Raw genomic sequence first — 21,909 nt, forward strand, 5'->3', positions numbered from 1 at the left:
ATATGGCTGACCAGTAGTTGCCACCATCTTTATGTCATGTTATATTGCTGAAAAATCCTGTGGGACATGGTGTCCATATTCATCTCTGTACTGAGTGAGAAATTATGTTTGCAAAAATTTGGTCAGTCATCAATAATCGCGTGTAATGATCCCATTATCATCTTAATGCTGATTGGTTGGATAGAATTACATTATGTATTATTTGGAAACCGTTAATGAATTTAAACATTTTTCTGTCTGAAACGAGTATTTTCAATTAAACTGCTGTGGCATAGATTTGCTTTACTTTTTAAAAATACGTGTATATGTATATTAATTATTACAGAATTACTTTCGCTTTTCTATGGTCCACGCGACTTTCTGTAGTGACGTCAGCTCGTGGAACTTGTCACCCACAGTGGCAAGATGGCTACGGAACCAAATAAGACCGAAATCCTGACGATTTTCAAAAGATTGAGATCAATTCCTACAAACAAGGTAACGGCATTCGATGTCGTTGATCTGTGTTCTGTTGTTATTTGAGTTTACCTTTAACCGGCATACGTTGGTTTAATTTACATATTTGGTTAGTAGCAGTTAGCATCTGCTGCTAAGTGAAGCTAACGGCAGCTACGAGCTAGCAGCTAGCGGGAGCTAATGCTTTCCCATTGAAAACTACAGAGAACCGGAGCTAAAGGCAAACAGGAGCTAACAGCTGCTAGCCTGCCGGTTCCCGAGTCAAACCCAAAGGCCACGTAAACGGTTCGTGTTTCCCTGGAAGAAAACCTGATAGCTTCGCTGCTTTGAAGCCTTGTCACTGGAAAAAACCTATCGGCTTTAATAGAATATTGTTTTTATCAGTCACAGAAAACAAATATGAATGCCAATATCGAGTTAATTCGCCGCATTGATCGCGTTGCTAATAGTTAAGTCAAGCTGCGTCTGATATGTTACAGCTCTTAAAACCTCAGGTTGAAAATCATGTCACACATTTTTCATCAAAGCCATTTAATTTGTTCTCCTTCATCTGTATTTGTGGTATTTCTTCATCCCTGTTTAACGCTTAGAAACCACATATTGCTTCACTGAAACATGACCAGATGGAACAGAAATATGATGTTGCGTAAGTGAACTGTGATTGATCCTACAAAATATAATATATATTTTGGTCTATTCAGGCCACATTCACCATTTCGGATACATTCATGAAGAAGCTGAGTTTTTAGCTAATTTTAAAAATCTTTCCTTAAACAGCTCGTTTTTGGCTGATTGCAGAAACAGCTTCAGAAGTTTTAGATTATAGTTATAGTTTGTTAGTTGTTTACTTACTGAAGTTTTTACTTTCAGGTATAATAACTATATAATCTGTTGCATTTGGTTTTAGACACGAGTTTAGATTTAAACCATTTTCTTCCTGGTAAAGGCTGTTTGTCCTTCATAGATTAAAACCCTGACAGTGACTTGGAACCATGACAAATATTTTAAATCTTATAATTGTAAGTTAGTTTGATGTTTGTGACTCAGAGTTCTGTCAGCTTAGCAACTATTTTAGCAGGCGGAAGTGGAACAGCTGTTATTAATCAATCAATCAATCAAATTTTATTTGTATAGCACGGGAGGTTGGAGATATTAATATAATTTAAGAGATAAAAGTTGAACATTTCTGTTCATCAAAAGCACCAAAGCTGAACGCTTCCAGCTTTTGCTGTGAAAGGTAATCAAATGTAAAAAAGTATGTTGTTTAATTAACTTTGTTTATTAAAATAAGATATAACTTAGGAACATGTGTAATGATACATAAATGGATATAATCTTGAGAAAGACTTTTTTTTATAAAACAGAATCTGACCTCAACATGTCGCTCATCAAGCCATTTACGTCTTTCACTGTGTTGGTAGTTTTGTAACATGTTTCTAAATGACCTGCCATCAGTCTGTAAATGCAGATACATCATCAGTCTGAGAGGAACAAAAACTGTCTGACACTAATGAGTAACTCAACATCTTGAACCATGTGAGAATCTATTTGTTCTTGAAGTTGTTGCGTCTGGTTTGTTTGCTACTATCAGAGATCTTCTATTGTCTGCTAGGAAGTTTATTTCTGTTCACTGAATCCGGTTTGACTTGTTCTCACAGGAATCGTAAATCATTTAGGGATGAGTCAGTCACATTGATGAAGACATTCCACAAATACTGTTGCTGAATTTCACATCACTCATATGTTTGACTTTTAGGTGGATGCAGCTCAGTGGGACACTCTGGTTTCATTTAGCATCTATTCCCCCAACCACAGGCTGAGAACCTGAACTTTGTGTTTTATTGCTTAACAAATTCCTGAATTGTTACTCCACAAAGTTTAGTCAACATTTATTACTGAGCCTGGTTGGTTCTGCTGTGAAAGGCAAATCTTCCTTTCCACTGTCACCACGTGCATGATCAGGAGGGTCAGTGAATCCATGAAACAAACTGGTTTTTTATTAACATTTTTACTGAATAGCATAGATCAGGGGTGTCAAACTCCAGGCCTCAAGGGCCACAGTTCTGCAGTTTTTAGATGTGCCACAGGTACAAAACACTGGAATGAAATGGCTTCATTACCTCCTTCTTGTGTAGATCAGTTCTCAGAGCCTTAATGACCTAATTATTGTATTCAGGTGGTGCAGCAGAGGCACATCTAAACGTTGCAGGGCAGCGGGCCTCCAGGGCTGGAGTTTGACACCTGCGGCATAGATAGATAGATGGATGGATGGATAGATAGATAGATTTTATTACAGACTCAAATTACATAAAAAAGAAAACAAACACCAAAAAAGAATAAAAAGTACAAGTGCATAACAGACACAACAAAACTGTAAAGCATTATAACGAGGATCAAACTGAAGAAATTGATGGTATATTTCTGTTTTTCTGGAGATAACCTTTGCTCTGAACCAGAGCTATTTAAATAAACTGTATAAAAATGTTACATTAATATAATAAAAAAATATGTATGTATTTTTATAATTGTATGTTGTACAAATGATCCAATAATTATTGGTCCGTCTACAATCTCTCTCATTTCATCCAGAAAACCTTTGAATATGTTTCCAGGTTTATCTATCTTTAGTTAGAAAATATTCCTAAAAATGATGATAATATGGTAAAAATACTCACAGACATAATGAATGTGCACACAGTGAATAATAATAATAACACATCAAATGTGAGGACTGGACTCTGCTTGACTTTCTCAAACTAAAACATTGAACAAAGTAAATGGAAAAAAATAAATTTTTCCTATTTATTGTTTTTGGTTGTCATGTTTAATTTTGGATATTTAATATATTCTTCGGTTCCAGTGTTAGGTTTATTAGTCTTTGATCTGATCAGATACATAATCATTTTAGCTCTTATGAGACAAAATTAATTAAAACTAACTTGTTACAAAATTCTGTTCTTTACAGAGCAATTCAGGAGTGGATTAAATTACCTAAAGACTTTCAATTTAAAAAGCACATTCTTTTAAAATAGCACTGAAATCTTATTTTTATTAAATATAATTTTTTTAAATCTAGCTTTATGTGTGTAATTTGCCAAATATCATGTCTGATTAATCTTGCTATATTATCGTTAATGCCAAAGTGGTCTGTGTGTGGGATGAATATTTTTGTGTTTGGATTTCTGGAAGATTGATAACCGCTTTGATGTAAACTAATGGGGATTCGAATAAATAAGCAAATCAATATATTACTTGAAAATGGTATTAAAACAACAATATTATTTCTGGGTTGATTTATCGTCCATCAGAATTTGCTGTCGTGACAAACCTCACCATGCTTTACTGGTTAAAGTTGTTTTCTGTTTGACTGACTGGTGAGTTTCTCCTCTGTGGATGTTGGACGTTGGGAACTTTATTAATGACATTTATTGCCATTGCTCAGTGTTTTCAGCAGTACAACGAGATGAATTTGTGTTTCCTGTGCAGGTTTGCTTCGACTGCGCTGCCAAAAACCCGAGCTGGGCCAGCATCTCGCACGGCGTGTTCCTGTGCATCGACTGCTCCGGCATCCACCGCTCGCTGGGCGTCCACCTCAGCTTCATCAGGTGGGCCTCAGACCGCCACAGCTCAGCAGCTTCAGCGTGTAAACGCCGATGAGCGGCTTCAGTCTGACACACGGTTCATTTCTCCTCAGATCCACAGAGTTAGACTCCAACTGGAACTGGTTCCAGCTCAGATGCATGCAGGTCGGAGGGAACGCCAACGCGGTGAGATCGCTGCTCTGAGGTCAGGTGACGTTTGGCCTCCTGGCGCCATGGTAACGCTTTCCACTTCCTCCTGTAGACGGCCTTCTTCCGTCAGCACGGCTGCTCCACCAACGACACCAACGCCAAGTACAACAGCCGCGCCGCCCAGATGTACCGGGAGAAGATCCGGCAGCTGGCTAACGCGGCGCTGTCAAAGTACGGCACCGAGGTGAGAACCAAGATGGCCGGGGCTAAATTTGATCTTCCAGAGAAATCAAACAAACATCAGATCTACTGGTAATGCAGAGAAGAAGCAGCCTTCATCTCCTTCTGTCTGCTTATACAACCTGAGCTAACAGGATCTTTGACTTGTTACAAAATGCTGATAAAGACATTTATCAGTGTGTGTGTGTGTGTGTGTGTGTGGCAGCTCTGCACATCCTGTCCAGAGTACACAGGGTGTGTAATCCCTACAGTAATATAATAAACATATCTTTAACATTAGAATAAAAAGAAAAGTAGTAATTAGAGTAATAAGGTGCTGCTGCTGTTGCAGCTGTGGATCGATTCGTCTGCAGGAGGAGCGTCTGCCGCCGCCGAGAAGAAGGACGACGACTTCTTCGCTGAACATTCACAGGTTCCACTTGATCCTAACTTTATTTAAAAAGCTACTTTCACATTTAGTTATGGTAACAAAAATAATGATAATAATACACTATATTTAAAAATCTAGTTTCAAATGTATTAGACTGAATTTGGGAAGCTGATATGAGGATGTGAGAAATGATGAATAAAAACCTTTTTAATCATCTGTAAACAGAATACACTAGAGCTGAAAATACTATGAAAATATGCAACTGCAATATTCAATTCCTTCAGGATTAAATTTTTTTTGCCAATCAAAATCAATGATTTTGGCGATCTGCAAGAAATTTTTATATTTTTTCTTCGTTATGAAATCTACATATAGAAAAACGATGAAAGGAAAAACAAGCAGACTGGACACAAAAAATATTTTTATTTTTTAAAGAACTTAAATGGCTCGATTTTTACAGTGATCTGTTGAATTTACGTGAATTTCCACGATCGCAGAATTGCGAGAAACTAGACAAACTAATTGTTGTTTAATGTGATGTCAGGCTGTGGTTAAAGTTGCCGGCTCTCTCCAATCAGCCTGACCATCTGTGAATTCAGTCCGTCCGTCCAGCTGATGGAACATTACAGCCTGATGTTATAACAGCCCAGCAGGGGGTTGCAGTGATTGTTGCAGTTAAAGCTTCAGTGAACAACGTGCTAAATTATTATTGACGAGTTGGAACTGAATCGTTTAGCACGTCTGTGCATTTCGTTATTCATCAGTAGCATTCTTTTCTTCTCTCTATTCAGTTCTCTAATGAGTGGAGCATAGCGCCCCCTGCAGAGCAGAACGGAGCCACTGTTTCCTCCCAGCTGACCGACTCGGCGCCTAAAGCCCAGGATGACGGCCGTAAGTGAAGCACAGCAGTCGGAGTGTTTACCTTGAAGGTTCCTGTTGGTGATGCAGAAGTTCATGTCCATCCTGTGTGTTTAATCCCAGGATTTAACTGGATTACAGGAGATGAAGCAGGAACATCAGAAAAACAAGCAGCACTAAGCTTTTTACAAACACAAACCTTTAGTTTCACATTAACCTACATGTTTAATCTCAGGGTGGAATCACAAGCAGGAGCTTCTCCTCTCAAATTTCATGAAGTTTTCAGTTCAGATGAGTTAAAATTCATCTTGTTGGGGCTGCAACTAACTGCAGTTATAGTATTTGATCATTTGGACTAATTTTCGGATAAAAAACTTTACAAATTCTGCAGATTTTTCATTTAAGCATTTTTTACAGAAAATTTTAAATACATTACAGGATGCAAAAAAGCAAAATTCTCTTTTAAATAATAAAATAAACATTTTGTGGCCTAAAATCTATTGACAGCAATCTGAACCAAGTGAACCTAAAACTGGAGGAGTTTTTCAGGCAAAAAGGTTTTTAATCTTTAATGCAAAATGTTTGTATTTTGTACAGTTTTGGCTTAATTGCAGCTCTGAATATGTTGTTTATTTTCAGGAAATTGTCTTTTTGGTCTCCAGTTAAGAATTAATTGATTTTTTTTTTTTTTTTATATATTTAATCTTTTATTTGGAAAGGCAAGTTACAATTACATTGTACAATTCAACTTCCAACACAGTGGAAATATAAGAAGGAATAGCATAAGCCAATCCAGGTTTTTTTTTTTTTTTTTTACAGTAACCAAACAACCATAACACAAGAGTGAGTGGGGGGTAAAGGAGGGCCAGATCTAATTCTTCTTATGTTATGAGAAAGAAAAACAATCAAGAGCATAATTTTACCATAATCCTAAGCCTGGGTACAATACACTGCACAACAGTATTTGCATGTGATTGACATATTTAGTCCACAGGAATGACTGATTTTACATAGTTTGTCCATTTAGACCAGATCCTGAAGAACGATTCCCTTCGACCAGAAAAAGATAACTTCTCCAGAATGTAAATGTCCTGTACAATAATGACCCAGTCCTCCACTGTAGGTGCTTCAGGCTTCAACCATTTTCTAGTGATCGACTTTTTGCTCGCTGCCAAAAGCATTAACAGCAGTTTTTTATCATCCAGAGTCCAGTTATCAAATGAAATGTTTCCTAAATATAAGAATTAATTGATTATTAAATTAGTTCATGATTATTTCAGTAGTCCTGATCATGATTAACTGTTTCTGCCCTAAAGTGTCATTTTCCTCTATTCTCTCATATTTTGATGTAAACCTGCTTGTCTTCAGTAAATAAAGGAACATTTTGCATGTCAACAATCACACGTTCAAATCTTTGTTAGACAAAAAATATACAAAAATATTGGAATCAAGTCAAAGTAAGCAGATGTTGATCCATCTGTGAAGAATCTTTCTTCTTCATATATGCAGTTAGACATGGAGTCGTTACTTTGACTGGACCTCTTTAATGTCGCTGTAGACGGTTAGATTCCTATGTCTTCTCCCGTTATGTTTATGACTGTATATTATCAATGCAGAGTGTTTCTGCTGGTTTCAGTCGTGTTTAATCCGTCCTGTTACAGAACCAGAGGACGGGCCGAGCATCGACGGGCCGAGCATCGACGGTCTGAGCACGTCGCCCAAAGCCTCCATTGGTGAGTAAATCCTCATATCGTCTGATTTAATGTTTCTGAAGTTCAGAGCTTCTCCCAGTTTCTGAGCCAGAAAGTTTCAGATAAACATCCTGGTTGATGTTAAAATATGATTTTATGTTTGAGAAAAACTCTCTGTGACAAGAAGATCCTGCGGAAAACCAGATACTTTCCTAAGTTGACACACAACTGGTTCATCTTTTGAGTTTAGGAAGAAATAATTCATAAATCAGGGTAAAAATAATATTTATTATAAAATGTTCAGGTTCTGGACTGGACAAGTGAGAAGGAAACCGTCAGAAAGGCTGAAACGGCCTCATCAAGATGCTATTCTTCTTTTTATTCAACCTTTTTATAAACACGATGAAACTTAATGAGATCAAAGATCTGTTTTACTAAAAGGTTCTGGCAATCACTCAGTTAAAACTGTTTCACAGTCTCCATTTTACATTAAAAGATGCAAACAAGCAAGTAATTCTATTTCTTTTTTTTCTTTTAAATAAGCATTTTATTGCCTAAAATGCAATAACTGCATTAATCTAGTGAACGTTTGATCATTTGTAGCATCTGTTTCTAAATATCCTGACTATGAAAAGGTTGGTTTTTATCTTAAGTGCAAAATGTTCATATATTTTGTAGAGTTTTGGCTTTTGCTCTCTGTTGTTCTTTTAGGATCTGTGCATTCCAGGTAATGAGTGGATAAACCACTAAGTTAGTTGATGATTATTTCAATAATCGATTCATCAGTTCAGCTCTAAAACATTTAGCAGAAGTTTCCATTTTAGTGATTAATTCCCATAAATCAGAGCCAGGTTGGAGCTTTTATCTGAGCTCAGATGTTCCTGTTTGCTGAGTCTCCTCTGTGCTATAACTATGGATCTGTCGGCCATCTTGTACCGTAGCGGACTCCATGCGTTTGTCCCCGCAGAGCGGCCCGCCGGCTGCAGGTGAAGGTTTGCTGCATGGTGTTTCACAGCCTCCATGCTGCCGTGTGGCCAGATGTTTGTTTCTTCCTGACCAGAGCATCGTAATCCGGCTGCTTTGTGTGTTAGAAACGGCTTTGTGCCTCCGGCCTTTGTGTGGGTAATAATCGGTTTTCTGCTTGAAGCTTTTCAAACGGAGCATTTTGACAGAGACCCGCCGCTGATGGACGCTTTAATGACACAAACAATCCCCGCTCTGACAGCTGATCGGTTCAGTTTAAATTCCTTCTCCTCGTCTCGCTGGTTCCCATGAAGTTACAGGAGACGGAGGAGAAGCGCCGCACTGAGGAGATGACCTGAGCCAACCTTTTACTGCCGCTGTCACACAATTAACCGAACTAAAGAAGCATCGACAGCTAAAGCTTCGTTTCTCTGATGAAAACATGCTGAGAGCTGAGAAACGTTCTGCTGTGTTGCAGATGTGAAGCCGTCCATCATTGGGAAGAAGAAACCCATGGCTGCTAAGAAAGGGGTGAGAATCAAACACCAGATTATGATTATTTATTTTCTATGCATATCAATCAACATGAACAAATCACAAGAGGCTAATTTTCATCTGTAGCAGGTTAGAAGAAGAGATCAAAAAGTTACAAGCATAACAACACACGTTATTACTGTAAGAAAAAAATACAAAAACAGTACATTTAAAAATTATCCAAAACATGAGTACAATTTTTATTGATTTTCTAAACAGTTCAAAGATGTAACAGTTTGTTTTTGTAGGTAATAAAAACCCCACTTCATCCTGCTACTTTGTTTATAGTATTCTCAGTTTATTCTCATATTGTTTTGACTTTGTAAACTTTTTTTCTCATAATATGATATTTTGTCATGTTTTGAGTATATTTCTGTATTGTGACACCAGGATTTTATTCTGTTCATTTTTATTTTAAAACATCTTTTTTTGGCCTGGCCCTAGTACTTTGTCGTAACAAACACAGGAAATAGAGTCAAAAGGGAAAAAGTAAAAATGACAGCAAGTATAAAAACTCACTCCACTAAATGGAAGTCATCCAGACCACTAGGCGGAGTCTAGAGTCTGTAATATTACCGACGTAAATATGCTGATCCTCTATAATGTAAAAACCTGTGTTTGAAATACAGATGGAGTGTAACTCACCTTTTTTTATTCCTCCAACTTTCTTTTTGACATGCTGTCTTTACTGCGGCTCTGGTCCCAGTTGAGTCCCCCTAGTGGTCTGGAGGATTTCTGTTTAGTGGGTGAAGCGTTTTAAACTTGCTGCTGTTTTTGCTGTTTGCAGCATTTCCTTTTGCTTTTACTTCCTGTGATCGCAACATTTTTTCTTTTTTTTTTCTTTTTTTTGGTTGTAGGTTTTTTTCGTGGAACATTTTTGTTTGCAAAGTTTTTCTGTTGCATTTTTTGTGTTTTGTGTCATTCATGTTTTTTTGTGGTGCATTTCTCTGTCACCTCCTTGAAGCTCGGTGTTCACTTATTTACTGAAGTGAGGGAAACAGCTGAATCATGAGGATCAGGGCTGCTGTAACTTTATCGTTCTGCATAAATCTGTAAACGTGCCTCAGTTCCTTTTAAGTCTGTAACTTTTCCACTTTTTTTCAACCACCAACTTGAGTGAATTGCATTGGGATTTTATGTGAGGAACCAAAATTATGAAGTGGAGTAGAAAATTATTCCAGACATTCCTTTTCTACAAATATAAATCTGATTAGTGCAGTGTGCATCTGTTGCTGCAGCTCGGAGCAAAGAAAGGTCTGGGTGCGCAGAAGGTGAGCAGCAAAAGCTTCTCTGAGGTGGAGAAGCAGGCGCAGGTGGCCGAGAAGCTGAGGGAGGAGCAGGTGGCCGAGGCCAAGAAGCAAGCCGAGGAGTCCATGTGAGGAAGCCGCTCCCGCTTCCTGTCGGCGGTAAGTCAGGCGGCGCAGACGTGTGACGGCGCTGCGTGTTTCCGCTGCAGCGTGGCGTCCATGCGGCTGGCCTACCAGGAGCTGCAGATCGACAGGAAGATGGAGGAGAAGAAGCTACAGAACCTGGAGGGGAAGAAGAGGGAGCAGGCGGAGCGGCTGGGGATGGGCTTCGGTGGCCGCAGGTAACCGGTCCGGTCCGGGTTCTGCTCATGTCCGTGGCGGTGTTCTGGACTTACTCTGGTTTCCTGTCGCAGCGTCGTGTCTCACTCCGTGATGTCAGAGATGCAGGTGATCGAGCAGGAGACGCCGGTAGGAGCCAAGACGTCGTCCCGCTCCAAACTGGACCTGTTTGACGAGCCGGGATTCACCTCCGGACCCCCGAAGTACGACACACACACACACACACACACACCCGCCCCTTCCTCACATATTTTCATAGTTTTTTACTGTTTGGTATTTATTTCACTAAATGATGAAATTGAAATAATGAAAATAATTCCGATCAGGTTTATTTAGGTATTTTATTTGTAACCAACATGTTAGAAATTAGAGATGCACCGATCCATTGTTCACTACAGATTCCAATATCTGAGGTTTGGTGTTCAAAAACAGCTGAATTGACTCAAAACGTTTTATTTTTAACTCAGACATAAATGAACTGAATTATGAATGTATTTGATGACGGCACCAGTACAGCACAAATACACCAGTAGCTCCACCAGTTTGGTCAAACATGTACAAACAACTTTCCTTTGTTCATTCTGTGCAGTTAGTTAAATAAATAATAAACTGACCAAAATAAACTGCAACAAACCTTCTTTCAAATGGTTCAAAAAGTTCAATTAGGAATAATAATTATAAAATAAAGAAGTATGATGTCATTCAGAGCACAACACATAGAACTAGACTGAGTAGATCTGTCCTGATGGATCGGCTACCAATCGAATATCCAGTTTGATATTTTGAAGCAATCTTGAGAAAAAAAGATTTTTTGATAAAACGTTTTGGTGCTAGCAAGGTGTTTTGTTTTTTTTCAGTCGTATTGAAATTGGTTTATTTTGTAAAACTGCAATGGAAACATTTTTTCTGCGTCACATGATCAACAAGCGAAGACAAACCACAATGATTTATTGTGTGAACGAACTTATTCACATGTGATTTTAATTTTATTTCTTATTTAATAGAAACAGAACAAAACCAGGTTTTTTCTACATTAGTTCAGTATCAAAGTTTTGTGCATATTTGTTCCAGAAACGCAGCTCATGTCCATCTGGAATTGTTTTGGGGATCGATCCAGATATCAATGTTGGATCGGTGTATTTCTAATCAGAACCGGCTGAGCAGCGTGTTCTGACCCGTTCTGCTCTCCAGGTACAAGGACAACCCGTTCACGGTGGGAGACGGCTTCGGGTCGCGGTGGGACGCCGACGGCGGCACCGCCTCGTTCACCGCCGCCTGGGCTCTGGAGAAGGACGAGCCCAAGGAGGAATTCACCATCTCCAGCATCCAGCCAATCGGAGAGAGGTATCCGCTCATCCTCACGCAGCCCGACTCTCCGGATCGGCTCCGGTTCTGATGCTGCTTCTCCTTCTGGGTTCAGGCTGCCCAGCCGGAGGAAAGCCGAGGCGTCGTCCGCCGGGTCGGAGTCCAGCGAGGCCAGGCAGAAGTTTGCCAACGCCAAGGCCATCTCCTCCGACATGTTCTTCGGTCGGGAGAGCAACGCCGAGGTGAGCGGCCATTCGGGCCGGACCCGCTTTGACGAAGCAGAACCTGTCAGCTGACTGTGTTCTTCCTGTCAGTACGAGGCAAAGACGAAGCTGGAAAGTCTGTCGGGCAGCAGCTCCATCAGCTCCGCAGATCTGTTCGGAGACGGCAGCGACAGCAGAGGTGAGACCCGGGATCATCCCAACGCCGTTCAGCAGCGGGCGACCCGACTGACGGCGCTGCGTTCGGCAGCGGGCGACCCGACTGACGGCGCTGCGTTCGGGTCGCGTTGGGGTCAGAAACCCTTTAATTAGAAAGCTCTGTGAACGAAGCCAAACTGTTTCCAGGCAACAATGAACCTGCAGTCGACCCGGTTTCTGATCCCACAGGAAGCTGCAGGAAACCAGAGATCCGGCCTTTGGCTCTTTCCAACAAAACCTGTTTATTAAGTCTGAGATATTTACATTATTGTAGCTTTTCTCTCTGTAAAATTCATGTTTCCTTTTGAAAATAGGAAAACCTTTTAATTTGTTCTGGTTAAAAATATTGGCTTCAGCCGGTTGAATCCCAATTGGTAAAATAAGATATAGTACAAAGTAAATGTAATGTAAGGTATTTTTAGGAATAGCTCAGATTTTATCACGAGCGTGGGGCCAACATTGATTCTGATCCATCCATCCATCCATTTTCTTCCACTTATCCGGGGTCGGGTCGCGGGGTCAGCAGCTTCAGAAGGGAGGCCCAGACTTCCCTCCCCAGCCTCTTGTTCCAGCTCCTCCTGGGGAATCCCGAGGCGTTCCCAGGCCAGCCGAGAGACATCGTCCCTCCAGCGAGTCCTGGGTCTTCCCCTCCTTCCGGTGGGACCTGAACTCCTCACCAGGGAGGCGTCCAGGAGGCCTCCTGACCAGACGCCTGAGCCTCAACTGGCTCCTCTCGATGTGAAGTAGCAGCGGCTCTACTCTGAGTCCCTCCATGATGACTGAGCTTCTCTCTCTAAGGGAGAGCCCAGACACCCTACGGAGAAAACCCATTTCGGCCGCTTGTATCCGCGATCTCGTTCTTTCGGTTATGACCCAAAGCTCATGACCATAGATGAGGGTGGGAACGTAGATCGACCGGTAAATCGAGAGCTTCGCTTTTTGGCTCAGCTCTCTCTTCATCATGACGGACCGGTACAGCGCCGCTTCACAGCAGACGCTTCACCAATCCGCCTGTCGACCTGCCACTTCCCCAAACTCCCCCAAAACACACAATATTGTCAATTTTTATTCGTTTCACATAAATACAGCTGAAGTTCTGAGAATACAGATAAAAAGTCTCGTTTAACAGGAGGGTTAAAAAATAATCGACAACATTATTATGGGAAGAAATTTTCCTTCACGCTGATTTTAACATTCATTCGTTTCTAAAGTCTTCAGGAAACTTGTCAGATGCTAATGCTAGCTAGCTAGCTTCCTCTGTGTTTTGATAGGACCTGTTGATGTGATTCATTTTTGGTTGGTTGTCCACAGAAAGAACAGTTCTCCTGATTCTGGAACTGAATGTTTTTAGCTTGATCCATTTGATGTTCTGGTACCAGTTCCAGCTGTAGTCGGTCCAAAAGGTGTAAAAGTACAGAAATCGTTCCTGCTCCAATCAGCTCGTTAGGTAGCTAACAGGGACTACTTTCAGCGGCGGACTCAGCGCTGTGCTTCCTCCTGCAGGCCGGGGTTCGGGTTTAGACAGCGTTCTTCCCTCCGGCCCGGACATGGCCCAGTTCAAGCAGGGGGTGAAAACCGTAGCGGGGAAGATGGCCGTCCTCGCCAACGGTGTGATGAACACCATCCAGGTGAGTCATGCGGCGCTTCGCTAGCATCTCCGTCGCTCTTCTTCTTCACCTCACTGAGACTGGCGTTGTTTCCCAGGACCGCTACGGGTCGTACTGAGCGGCGCCGGCAGAACCAACCGGCAAACGGACGTGCGCGTTTGGAGCGAGGAGACGGGCGAGACGCGGGAAGGCTTGCATGGGAAAGACGGCGTCCCCTGTCCTGTCCTCCACTAGAGACAGTATTTCTTCCCTCATTAGCAGAATCGTGACTTTTATTTTCATAAACCATCAGAAAGTATCGAATCTTTTCTAAAACACCCGTTGTTCTGTCCACAACCTGCTGGTCGTAGATTTTCAACCTGAGGACTTAAATCTTTATTTTCTTTATCCAGAAATTAATGTGATTTTGATTCGTAACATTTAAAGTTTTTGTTTTATTGTGATACTAAAGACAAGGCGCCGTGTTTCATAAATCCATCATGTTTAAAAGCTGCTGACTTTCAGTTGAGTTTGGTTGTTTTTCTGCTAGGAAAAGAACTGATTTCAGGTCAGTCCTGAGCTGACGGCCGGGCAATATGGAGACAAATCAGGGCCAGAAAGTTTGTTTACCAAAAAACATTTGAATGAGAAATTTTGAATTTCCATCTGTTTCAAAGTAATTTTTTTTAGTTGAAATAATTTTAGTTTTAAATATTTTTCCCAGTAAATTGTTTATCTTCTAGTTTCAAATCTTTATTTTCAGCTTCCAAATAATTTTTTCAGTTTCAGATTTGTTTTGTTCAGTAACATTTTATTATAAATGTTTTTCACAGTTAAAAATAATCAGTTAAATATTTTTGTTCCAGCTTTTAAATGATTTTCCTTTGGTAAGCAAGTTTTATGGCCCTTATTTAGCTCCGTAAAGCATCTCTGACCTCTGCTGACGGTTAAACAGCTTAGCCCTGATGCAAACCTCTGGGTTGGCCCAGCAGAGGTCAGAGGTCACAGCTCATGGATGGAGGACCTGACTATGCATCCCGACTGTCTGAGCCTCAAGTCTGCTATAAATGACCTCAGATTCAGTTTTTACAGTTTTAAATCTAAAACCTTTTGCAGATTGTTTCCATTTCAGAAACGGTTCGATGTGATAAACCCGGACCGGGTCGCTGAACCGGGCCGCCGGGTTCTGAGCAGACTCGACGTTCAGCAGATGTTTGTCATGTTTTTCTTGCCCCGATAGAATCCAATCACATGTGGACTGAAAGGATCAAGATATTTATTTGTAGGCTACAAAAAGAACCGTATCCAGTATGTCAATAAAGATGGAAAACCCTCAGAGTTTCTCGTTTCTCTTCACAGCCGCGATTTTATTTCTGCAGGGAAATGATTCACGTTAGAGTTTTCTATGATTAGAGGAGGAGCAGCGGTTCTGGGGAAGCGTCGCCGCTCTCCGACCTGCAGGACGGAGCAAATCTGTGCGGTCCCGCCACAAATCATCCGACGGCGTCACCATGGCGACGCAGCATAAATCACAGGCTGCAGGATAGGAGAAACGCCGCGTGCCTGACCGCTCCGCTGTCCGCCAAACCGGATCAGAAACACAACTTCAGTCTGAGCAAAGTCTGTGGAATTTAATGTTTCCATTTCCAGTGGGAATGTTAGTCCAGCTTCCAGTCGGATCCAGTGGGATCCAGTTGGGACGCTTATCCCCAGTTGTAGAAGTAGATCTTCTGCCAGGTGGGGAGGTATTCCATCAGAGGGCCTGAAAACACGCAGAGACGAGTTCAGATGTTTCTCTGACGCAAAACGACCCAAAGAACAAAAACCAGGAATCACCAGTGTCCATCCGATCTCCCTGGAGAATTAAAACTACATCCCGTCCAAATATTCATCGAACGAGAATAAAACTGAAATACGAGAATAAAACTGAAATACGAGAATAAGCTATTGACGGAAAGTCAAAAATAATGAGAAAAAGATGAAATAATGCAAGAAAAAGTTTGTAATATGAGAATAAACTCATAATATTATCAGATTAAAGTTGTAATATTAGTAGAAAGTAGTCATTTTATCTCCTACGCAAAGAATAAAGAGATGAAAATGTTTGGTAAAAGTTTTACAGATGGTGCCAAATAATTCATCCTTTAACATCAGATTATTCTCAGCAGCAGAACTTTGAAACTACTGAGTCTGTTCAGGTTAAAGATCCAAGAACCCGACTGAGCTGCTCATGTCCAACTATCCAAGCTTTACTCATCACAACCAGTTTTTCTAGTCATTTTAAAACTCTCTGCTCACAACATTGAGTCTTTATTCTTCTAGTTTTATGACTATTTTTGTAATTTCAACAACAGAAAAATTCTCAGTCTGACCCTCGTACTTCCAGTTTCATCTCATTTCGATTGAAAAACGCTGAAGTCTCATCGTGAGCCGACTGCGGTACTTACGCGCCACGAGTCCGATTCCCGGAACGTGATCCACCAGAAGTCTGAGCAGGAAAATGATCTTTTCTCTGCAGACAAACACAAATCAGATTTTCACTTCACTGAAGAAAAATTATTTTATAATTAATTGAATTGTGGATTTTGTTGGATCTCATCTTTTTTTTAAACTGAAGTGTTGATTTTCACTAATCTGGGCGTTAAGTTGGGTCCAGAGCTCGTCTGGGTGTTTGACTCACTCGGAGAATTTGTCGTAGAACGGCGAGCGCAGCAGGTAGTAGCACAACAGGAAGGCCCGCCTCTTCATCTCTACTTTCTCCCATCGGTTCTCCAGCTTGGCGTCGCTGAGGACGGCGAAGCTGCAGAAACCACAGGAACCAGTGAAACGCTTCCACACCCACTCAGGAGGGGCAGCCACTCTGCGATCCCGCAGTGAGGCAAACTCACGTCTACGGAACTAAATCAGGGCCAAAATGTATGTTTAAAAAAAATTTATCTGAAAAGTAGTTTGGGACTTTTTTAGTGTATTTTTTTCCAGTTGCACATCCTTTGTTAGTTTAGTTTCAAATCCATTTTCCCCCAATTGCAAATCTGCTTTTACCCAGTTTCCTGTTAATTTAATATTCCTTCCCATTTTTGGGAGAGGAGGGACAAACTTTATGGCCTCAATTTAGCTCCGTAGAGTTCAGCTGATGCAGAGCTGAGGATTTATCTCAGGATAGGGTAAGCCGATAAAAACATTTCAACAGGGAAAAAACAATCATCTCATTTAATTTTTCCTTATTTCACCTTATTGAAGATGAAATCCTGTTTTCTGAAAGATTTGATCAAATCCACATGAAGAAATAAGAACAAAAAGCCTAAAAATATGAATTAACAGAAACATCATTAAAGAAACGGCAGCATCCAGGATTATCCTCTAGACTAGCTTTAGCCAGGAGGAAGTTATTGGAGCAGTTAGTTTACCTGGAAAGCTCCAGGGCGGCGGAGACGAGCCACGGCTTCCACGACCGCTTCCCACAGACTCCCAGACACAGGACTGCCATCCGGAAAACTCAAGGAAAACAGCAGCTACTTCTGACTAAATAATAACAATCATTCAGGTGGTAAAATCTGGTGGAAGGATGACAGACATCGAGGATCCTCCTCCATAACTTCTTGTTCACATAAAGCTTCAGCTGAAACCAGATGAACCGTTAAATCCTTGAGCAGCAGCCAGCTCCCTCTAGTGGTGTAATGGAGCGGTGCAGCTTCAAACAGGATCTGCTTTCGGTCGGTGGAAGGATACGGTGAACCAGCGGCCGGCTGATGTAAACTGACTCGGCCAGCGTCTCCTGGAAGCTGAGCTCGGTCGGCGGGCGGCTCTCCTTCAGGCTGCTCCTCGTCTTCCTCGCCGCCGCCGCCGCGCCCCACAGCCGGCTCTGCAGGGGCGGAGCTACAACATGGCACATTTCACATGTCACTCTGAAATCTCTCGCTTTAGTCTGAAACGACTAATTCCTGTTCTGACACATTTCACCTGAACCTGAAATTATGAGAAAGACGATACTGCTGGTTTCCATGGTGATTCTCACCTTTTCTGGGGAGTTTGGTTAATAATTTATGCCTCAAACATAAAAACCAGGAAACTCTTCCAGATTATTTTGTAGTTACATTTTAATGACATATAAAATGTAACTACAGAAGCAACCAGTTATGGTTGTTTCTCATCCATAACTGAACTATTATGGGATGAGAAGCAACCAAACAACGTGACAGAAATAAAACATTAAAGTGAAGACGTTGGAAAAGAGGAAACCTCAGGATCCCAACATGTGGATCATTTTTATCTTTACGCTGTTTTTAGAGGATTTTACTCATTAAAAGTTTCTCACCGCTGCCCAGAGGTCTGATTACACGGCCTGACCTTTGACCCACAAAGCAGGCATCATCCTCGCCGTCAAGGTCGTCTGTGGAGGAAAACACCTCGTTCAGACAACATTTACCCTGCAGGAGTCCCACTGGGCTGTGCTCTCAGACCTGCTCTATTTTAAAATGATTACAAAACAACAAAAGGATAAAAACACTCATAAAATCACAGAACAAACATTTTTGCTGGTTTTCTTATAAGCAGTGATAAGAAATGTAAATAAATCTGACCTCCAGAAACGTATTCGGAGCCTCTGTCCAGGGGGATTATGGGAGGTGAAGTCTGCAGGCCGGATTTGTGCAGCAGAAGAAGAACGAGACGAAAAGCAGTTCTGGAACAGAGTTACTGCAGCTTTAAGAGCAGAATGACAATATTCTTATGTTTTATTTATTTGTTAGTATTTTATTTTTTATATAGAAAATGCCCATTATCTTTATTTATTAATTTATTTATTTTCATTTTGTTTATTATTTTATTCATTTTTATGCAAAAATGCCAATTATATTTTTCTTATTTTTTAGTACTATTTTATTATTTATTTGATTTATTTTTATGGGGAAATGCTTATTTGATGTATTTCATACGGAGGCCTCTAGCGGACATGAGCGATTCTTTTTCCTTTTGCGTTCTCTCTCAGTAACGTTCTGATCAGTTCATGCAGCATAACTCAACACTGTCAGTCTTTCTTCCAGCGGCCATTGTACTTCCTGCTATTATATCAGGTTATGTAAGGTTTTTCCATGACTGTTATTATCTACTTTCTGAAGTTTTATATCTTTTTCTTTAGGATCGAATTGCACCACAGACCTACTTACTTGTATGATATAAACAGAAACTTTTGGTAGGAAAGAAAGAAAAAAATACATCCAAACTATTTGGACTATTTCTGAGTTATTATGGCGCGGTAATAAAATCATCCGACAGTTTTGATTGAGTCTCTTTTGTTTTGGTCTGAATGGTTTAAAGGGCCGTTTCCTTCTCAGCCTGATACAGTCAGACATAAACATGCAGTGAATAAATCGATTTTCAGTCAGGCTTTTGCACCAAAGGTTCATAATAATAAACACCGAGGCTCTTTAAATCTGTATATATTTGAAATTATTTGACATTTGTGATTGTTTACAAAATAGACCAGCATCGTCCCCTAGGGGCTCCGTAATTTCATTCGGTTGATTTTTTATTTAATTTTTAGAGAAAAATTCAAATTCAGTTTTTATTTTCATTTATAATTTTCACTATAGTTTTATTTTTTTAATTTAAAATGCCAATTTTATGTTTTTTTGTTCATTTTACTTGTTTTTGAAATGTAAAAAATGCCAATTTTCCTTCATCTTTATAAACCATCTTCCTGCCTCCTGATTAAAGTAAAATTTACAGGAATCTTTTCAACATTTTCATAGTTTTAATGCTGATAGTGAAGAGTAAAGAGGTTTTACTTGAAAATCTGAATGAGAGCGATGACCAGCCAGTGGCCCGCCTCCCCCCACAGCTTCCCGGCTCCCATCTCCAGGAAAACCTCCACGTACTCCAGGACTGACAGCCAGGTGAGGAGTCTCTGCTGGGACAGAGGCTGGACAGACAGCAGCAGGAGGGAAAAGTTCAGAAAAAGTTACATTTTAATCTGCCTGATGGCCAGGAAGTGATGAAAACTCTGCAGGAAGATGAATTACAGCCGAGCTCACCACGGGGAAGGCGCATCGCAAGCCTTTACGCAGGATGCTGTCGTTGAACAGGACCAGCAGGTTGGAGGCAGAGTAGACTGAAAATATGACAGGAAACAAAGACTATAGAGAAAAAACTGTCCTGACCAATCAGGGGCAAATTCATGGACTCCAAACCACCGAATGAAAGATTTTTACCGTCTTATAGAAGTCTGAGTTTAACGTAAACAAGGTTTATGATTGGTTCAAATTTAAATCAGAAGAAGAAAAACAACATTTCCACCAGAACATCTGAATAATCATCTTCAGGTTAAATTTGTTTCCCACAAATTAAAATCCAGTTTAAAGGAGCAAATTTGGAAAATGCTTGTGGGAAACAAGGAGTGGCAGCTAGACGTGATTCCAGACAAAAGAAGAAATGAATGTAGTGCATGTTTGAGGTCAGAGGTCAGAGAGCTCCTCTGAGGTGTTAGCGTGTCAGAAACGGCTGCAGCAGAACTTTACTCACCAAGCTCAGAAATCTCATGAGAATCAGCGAAGCGCCCTGAAATGAAAGCAGCGGACATTTTAGTTCCTGCAGACATGAAACCTTTTCCCACGGAGACGGAGAAGAACCGACGATTGTCCTGCACCAACACGTCAGAGTTTCCTCCTCAGCCTGAACTCTTCCAGTGGAGCTTTCATCTGGCCGTCCGGCACCATGTGACTCTGCTTTGCTCTGAACCATCCCATAATACATCAGGCTGGTTGTCCTGCTGGAAGCTGAACCTTGACCCCAGTCTCAGTTCTGCAGGTTTTCTTACAGGATTGCTCTGATTTAGATCCATCCAGTTTCCCACAGCATGATGCTGTCACCACCATGCTTCACATTAGGGATGGTGCATTCAGGTGAAGTTCAGTGTTGGTGCAGTTTGCCTAGACTCCACAAAGTTCCTCAAAACTCATTTTGTCCTCGTTTGTGAATCTGGTCACCAGCAAATACATCCTCCAAATTTAAATAAACACATCTTAATGATGGTTTAATGTTTTTATTAGTTCAGCTTTATATGTTGTTGCTTTATTTATATATTTATGTTTGTTAAAAGTGTTTTTTCACTTGTGTTTGTTTTATGGATGCTTTCTGACAAAATATTCCCATGTCAGAGATGATGGACGGTGAAATGATCTCATTATAATTAGAAATAAATCGTGCATCTCCTAAAAGTTTAACAGCTAATAGTTGTTCTGTTGTTGTATTCAGTGGCATCAAAACAAAGATCATTTGCAAATGCGAAACCATTTATTATTTTCATTCCACTTTACAGTTCTTTGCTCCTTTGTGTTGTTTTACCACCGAGGTTTGTGGCTGGAATGAGAACATGTGCAGAGCTCCAAGGGGTGTGAATACTTTAGGGAGGCTGCTGAGCTGGACTCACCTGCTATCAGGTAGGACAAGGTTCGGACCGTGTTCTCCAGCTGAGCGGTAGCTGCAGGATTCCTCCGAACAAACTCCGTATATCGCTCATAAACGCGACTTAAAGCATCGATTGATTCCTTAAAGTTCGACATTTCAACTCAAACTAAAACAATAACTCCTTTTTCAGCCGACCGGTTCACATTCGACCTCAGTTTTCTCCACTTTCACATCAGATTTTATAAAAACAAGCAAGCTTCCGCGTCTTTTGAGTCTTCTTCTTCTCCTCCTAAATGTTGCTGTGCTGCCCTCTATCGGATGTAGTCCGATAAAGCTTCTTCTTTTTGTTTACCTCTTGGTCTTTGTGGAGTTTCGGTGTTTTCTGCACACACATCGGTTCATAAATTGGAATCGCCAAAAAAGTTCACATGTTGAATTCGAAAATGTAATTTTAAACATACAGCCACTAAATAATCTTTACTTCAGGCAGTTCTCATCAATGAAAACACAAAATTAGCATAAAAAAAAAATCAAAACATAACATAAGACAAATACATATTTTTGACACAGAAATTATGCATGTTCTATACATGACATGACAGAATTATGGCGAGGATTGCTCAGGCCTACATGCAGACATAATAAAAAGTTGAGTGGAAGGTAAAGGTGGAAAAGGTAAAACAAAAATAAAAATAAATCTGAACCTAGATGATGGACCAGTTCCAAAAAACAAGCTGGTAATCCCAAAATACTCGCCTTACAGTTT

The 21,909-nt window shown here is 40.6% G+C and overlaps 2 protein-coding genes across 3 annotated transcripts; one reads left to right on the forward strand and one right to left on the reverse strand.

The window, feature by feature from the left end:
• The first annotated feature begins 375 nt into the window (after positions 1-375).
• arfgap2 (ADP ribosylation factor GTPase activating protein 2) lies at positions 376-15,075 on the forward strand. Of its 2 annotated transcripts, XM_005809496.2 has the most exons (16): positions 376-477; positions 3,943-4,061; positions 4,151-4,223; positions 4,300-4,431; positions 4,759-4,839; positions 5,589-5,688; positions 7,317-7,388; positions 8,788-8,840; positions 10,082-10,218; positions 10,300-10,431; positions 10,504-10,632; positions 11,621-11,773; positions 11,850-11,976; positions 12,049-12,136; positions 13,657-13,781; positions 13,858-15,075. In XM_005809496.2, the coding sequence occupies exons 1-16, from the start codon at positions 406-408 to the stop codon at positions 13,876-13,878; spliced, it is 1,614 nt and encodes a 537-aa protein (XP_005809553.1). In that variant the 5' UTR covers positions 376-405; the 3' UTR covers positions 13,879-15,075. The 2 variants fall into 2 exon arrangements, with proteins under 2 accessions (XP_005809553.1, XP_005809554.1); XM_005809497.2 differs by lacking the exon at positions 4,759-4,839.
• pex16 (peroxisomal biogenesis factor 16) lies at positions 14,999-21,432 on the reverse strand. The gene is made up of 11 exons (XM_005809498.3): positions 21,166-21,432; positions 20,259-20,294; positions 19,772-19,848; positions 19,526-19,659; positions 18,320-18,420; positions 18,055-18,129; positions 17,469-17,615; positions 17,147-17,219; positions 16,420-16,539; positions 16,187-16,251; positions 14,999-15,501 (listed from the first exon to the last, which is right to left on the reverse strand). The coding sequence occupies exons 1-11, from the start codon at positions 21,296-21,298 to the stop codon at positions 15,443-15,445; spliced, it is 1,020 nt and encodes a 339-aa protein (XP_005809555.1). The 5' UTR covers positions 21,299-21,432; the 3' UTR covers positions 14,999-15,442.
• Between the last annotated feature and the right edge of the window lie 477 nt (positions 21,433-21,909).

Source organism: Xiphophorus maculatus, chromosome 4 (assembly GCF_002775205.1).
Source record: "Xiphophorus maculatus strain JP 163 A chromosome 4, X_maculatus-5.0-male, whole genome shotgun sequence".
Lineage (NCBI taxonomy): Eukaryota > Metazoa > Chordata > Actinopteri > Cyprinodontiformes > Poeciliidae > Xiphophorus > Xiphophorus maculatus.

Bases quoted from the DNA above. Each gene is read 5' to 3' on its own strand.
- arfgap2 (XM_005809496.2), top strand. From the start codon at position 406: ATGGCTACGGAACCAAATAAGACCGAAATCCTGACGATTTTCAAAAGA. The intron at 5,689-7,316 runs GTAAGTGAAGCA...GTCCTGTTACAG, and splicing joins TAAAGCCCAGGATGACGGCC to AACCAGAGGACGGGCCGAGC. The intron at 12,137-13,656 runs GTGAGACCCGGG...TTCCTCCTGCAG, and splicing joins AGACGGCAGCGACAGCAGAG to GCCGGGGTTCGGGTTTAGAC.
- pex16 (XM_005809498.3), bottom strand. From the start codon at position 21,298: ATGTCGAACTTTAAGGAATCAATCGATGCTTTAAGTCGCGTTTATGAG. The intron at 18,130-18,319 runs GTCAGATTTATT...TTTCCTCCACAG, and splicing joins CTCCGAATACGTTTCTGGAG to ACGACCTTGACGGCGAGGAT. The intron at 16,252-16,419 runs GTGAGTCAAACA...GTTTGTCTGCAG, and splicing joins TTCTACGACAAATTCTCCGA to AGAAAAGATCATTTTCCTGC.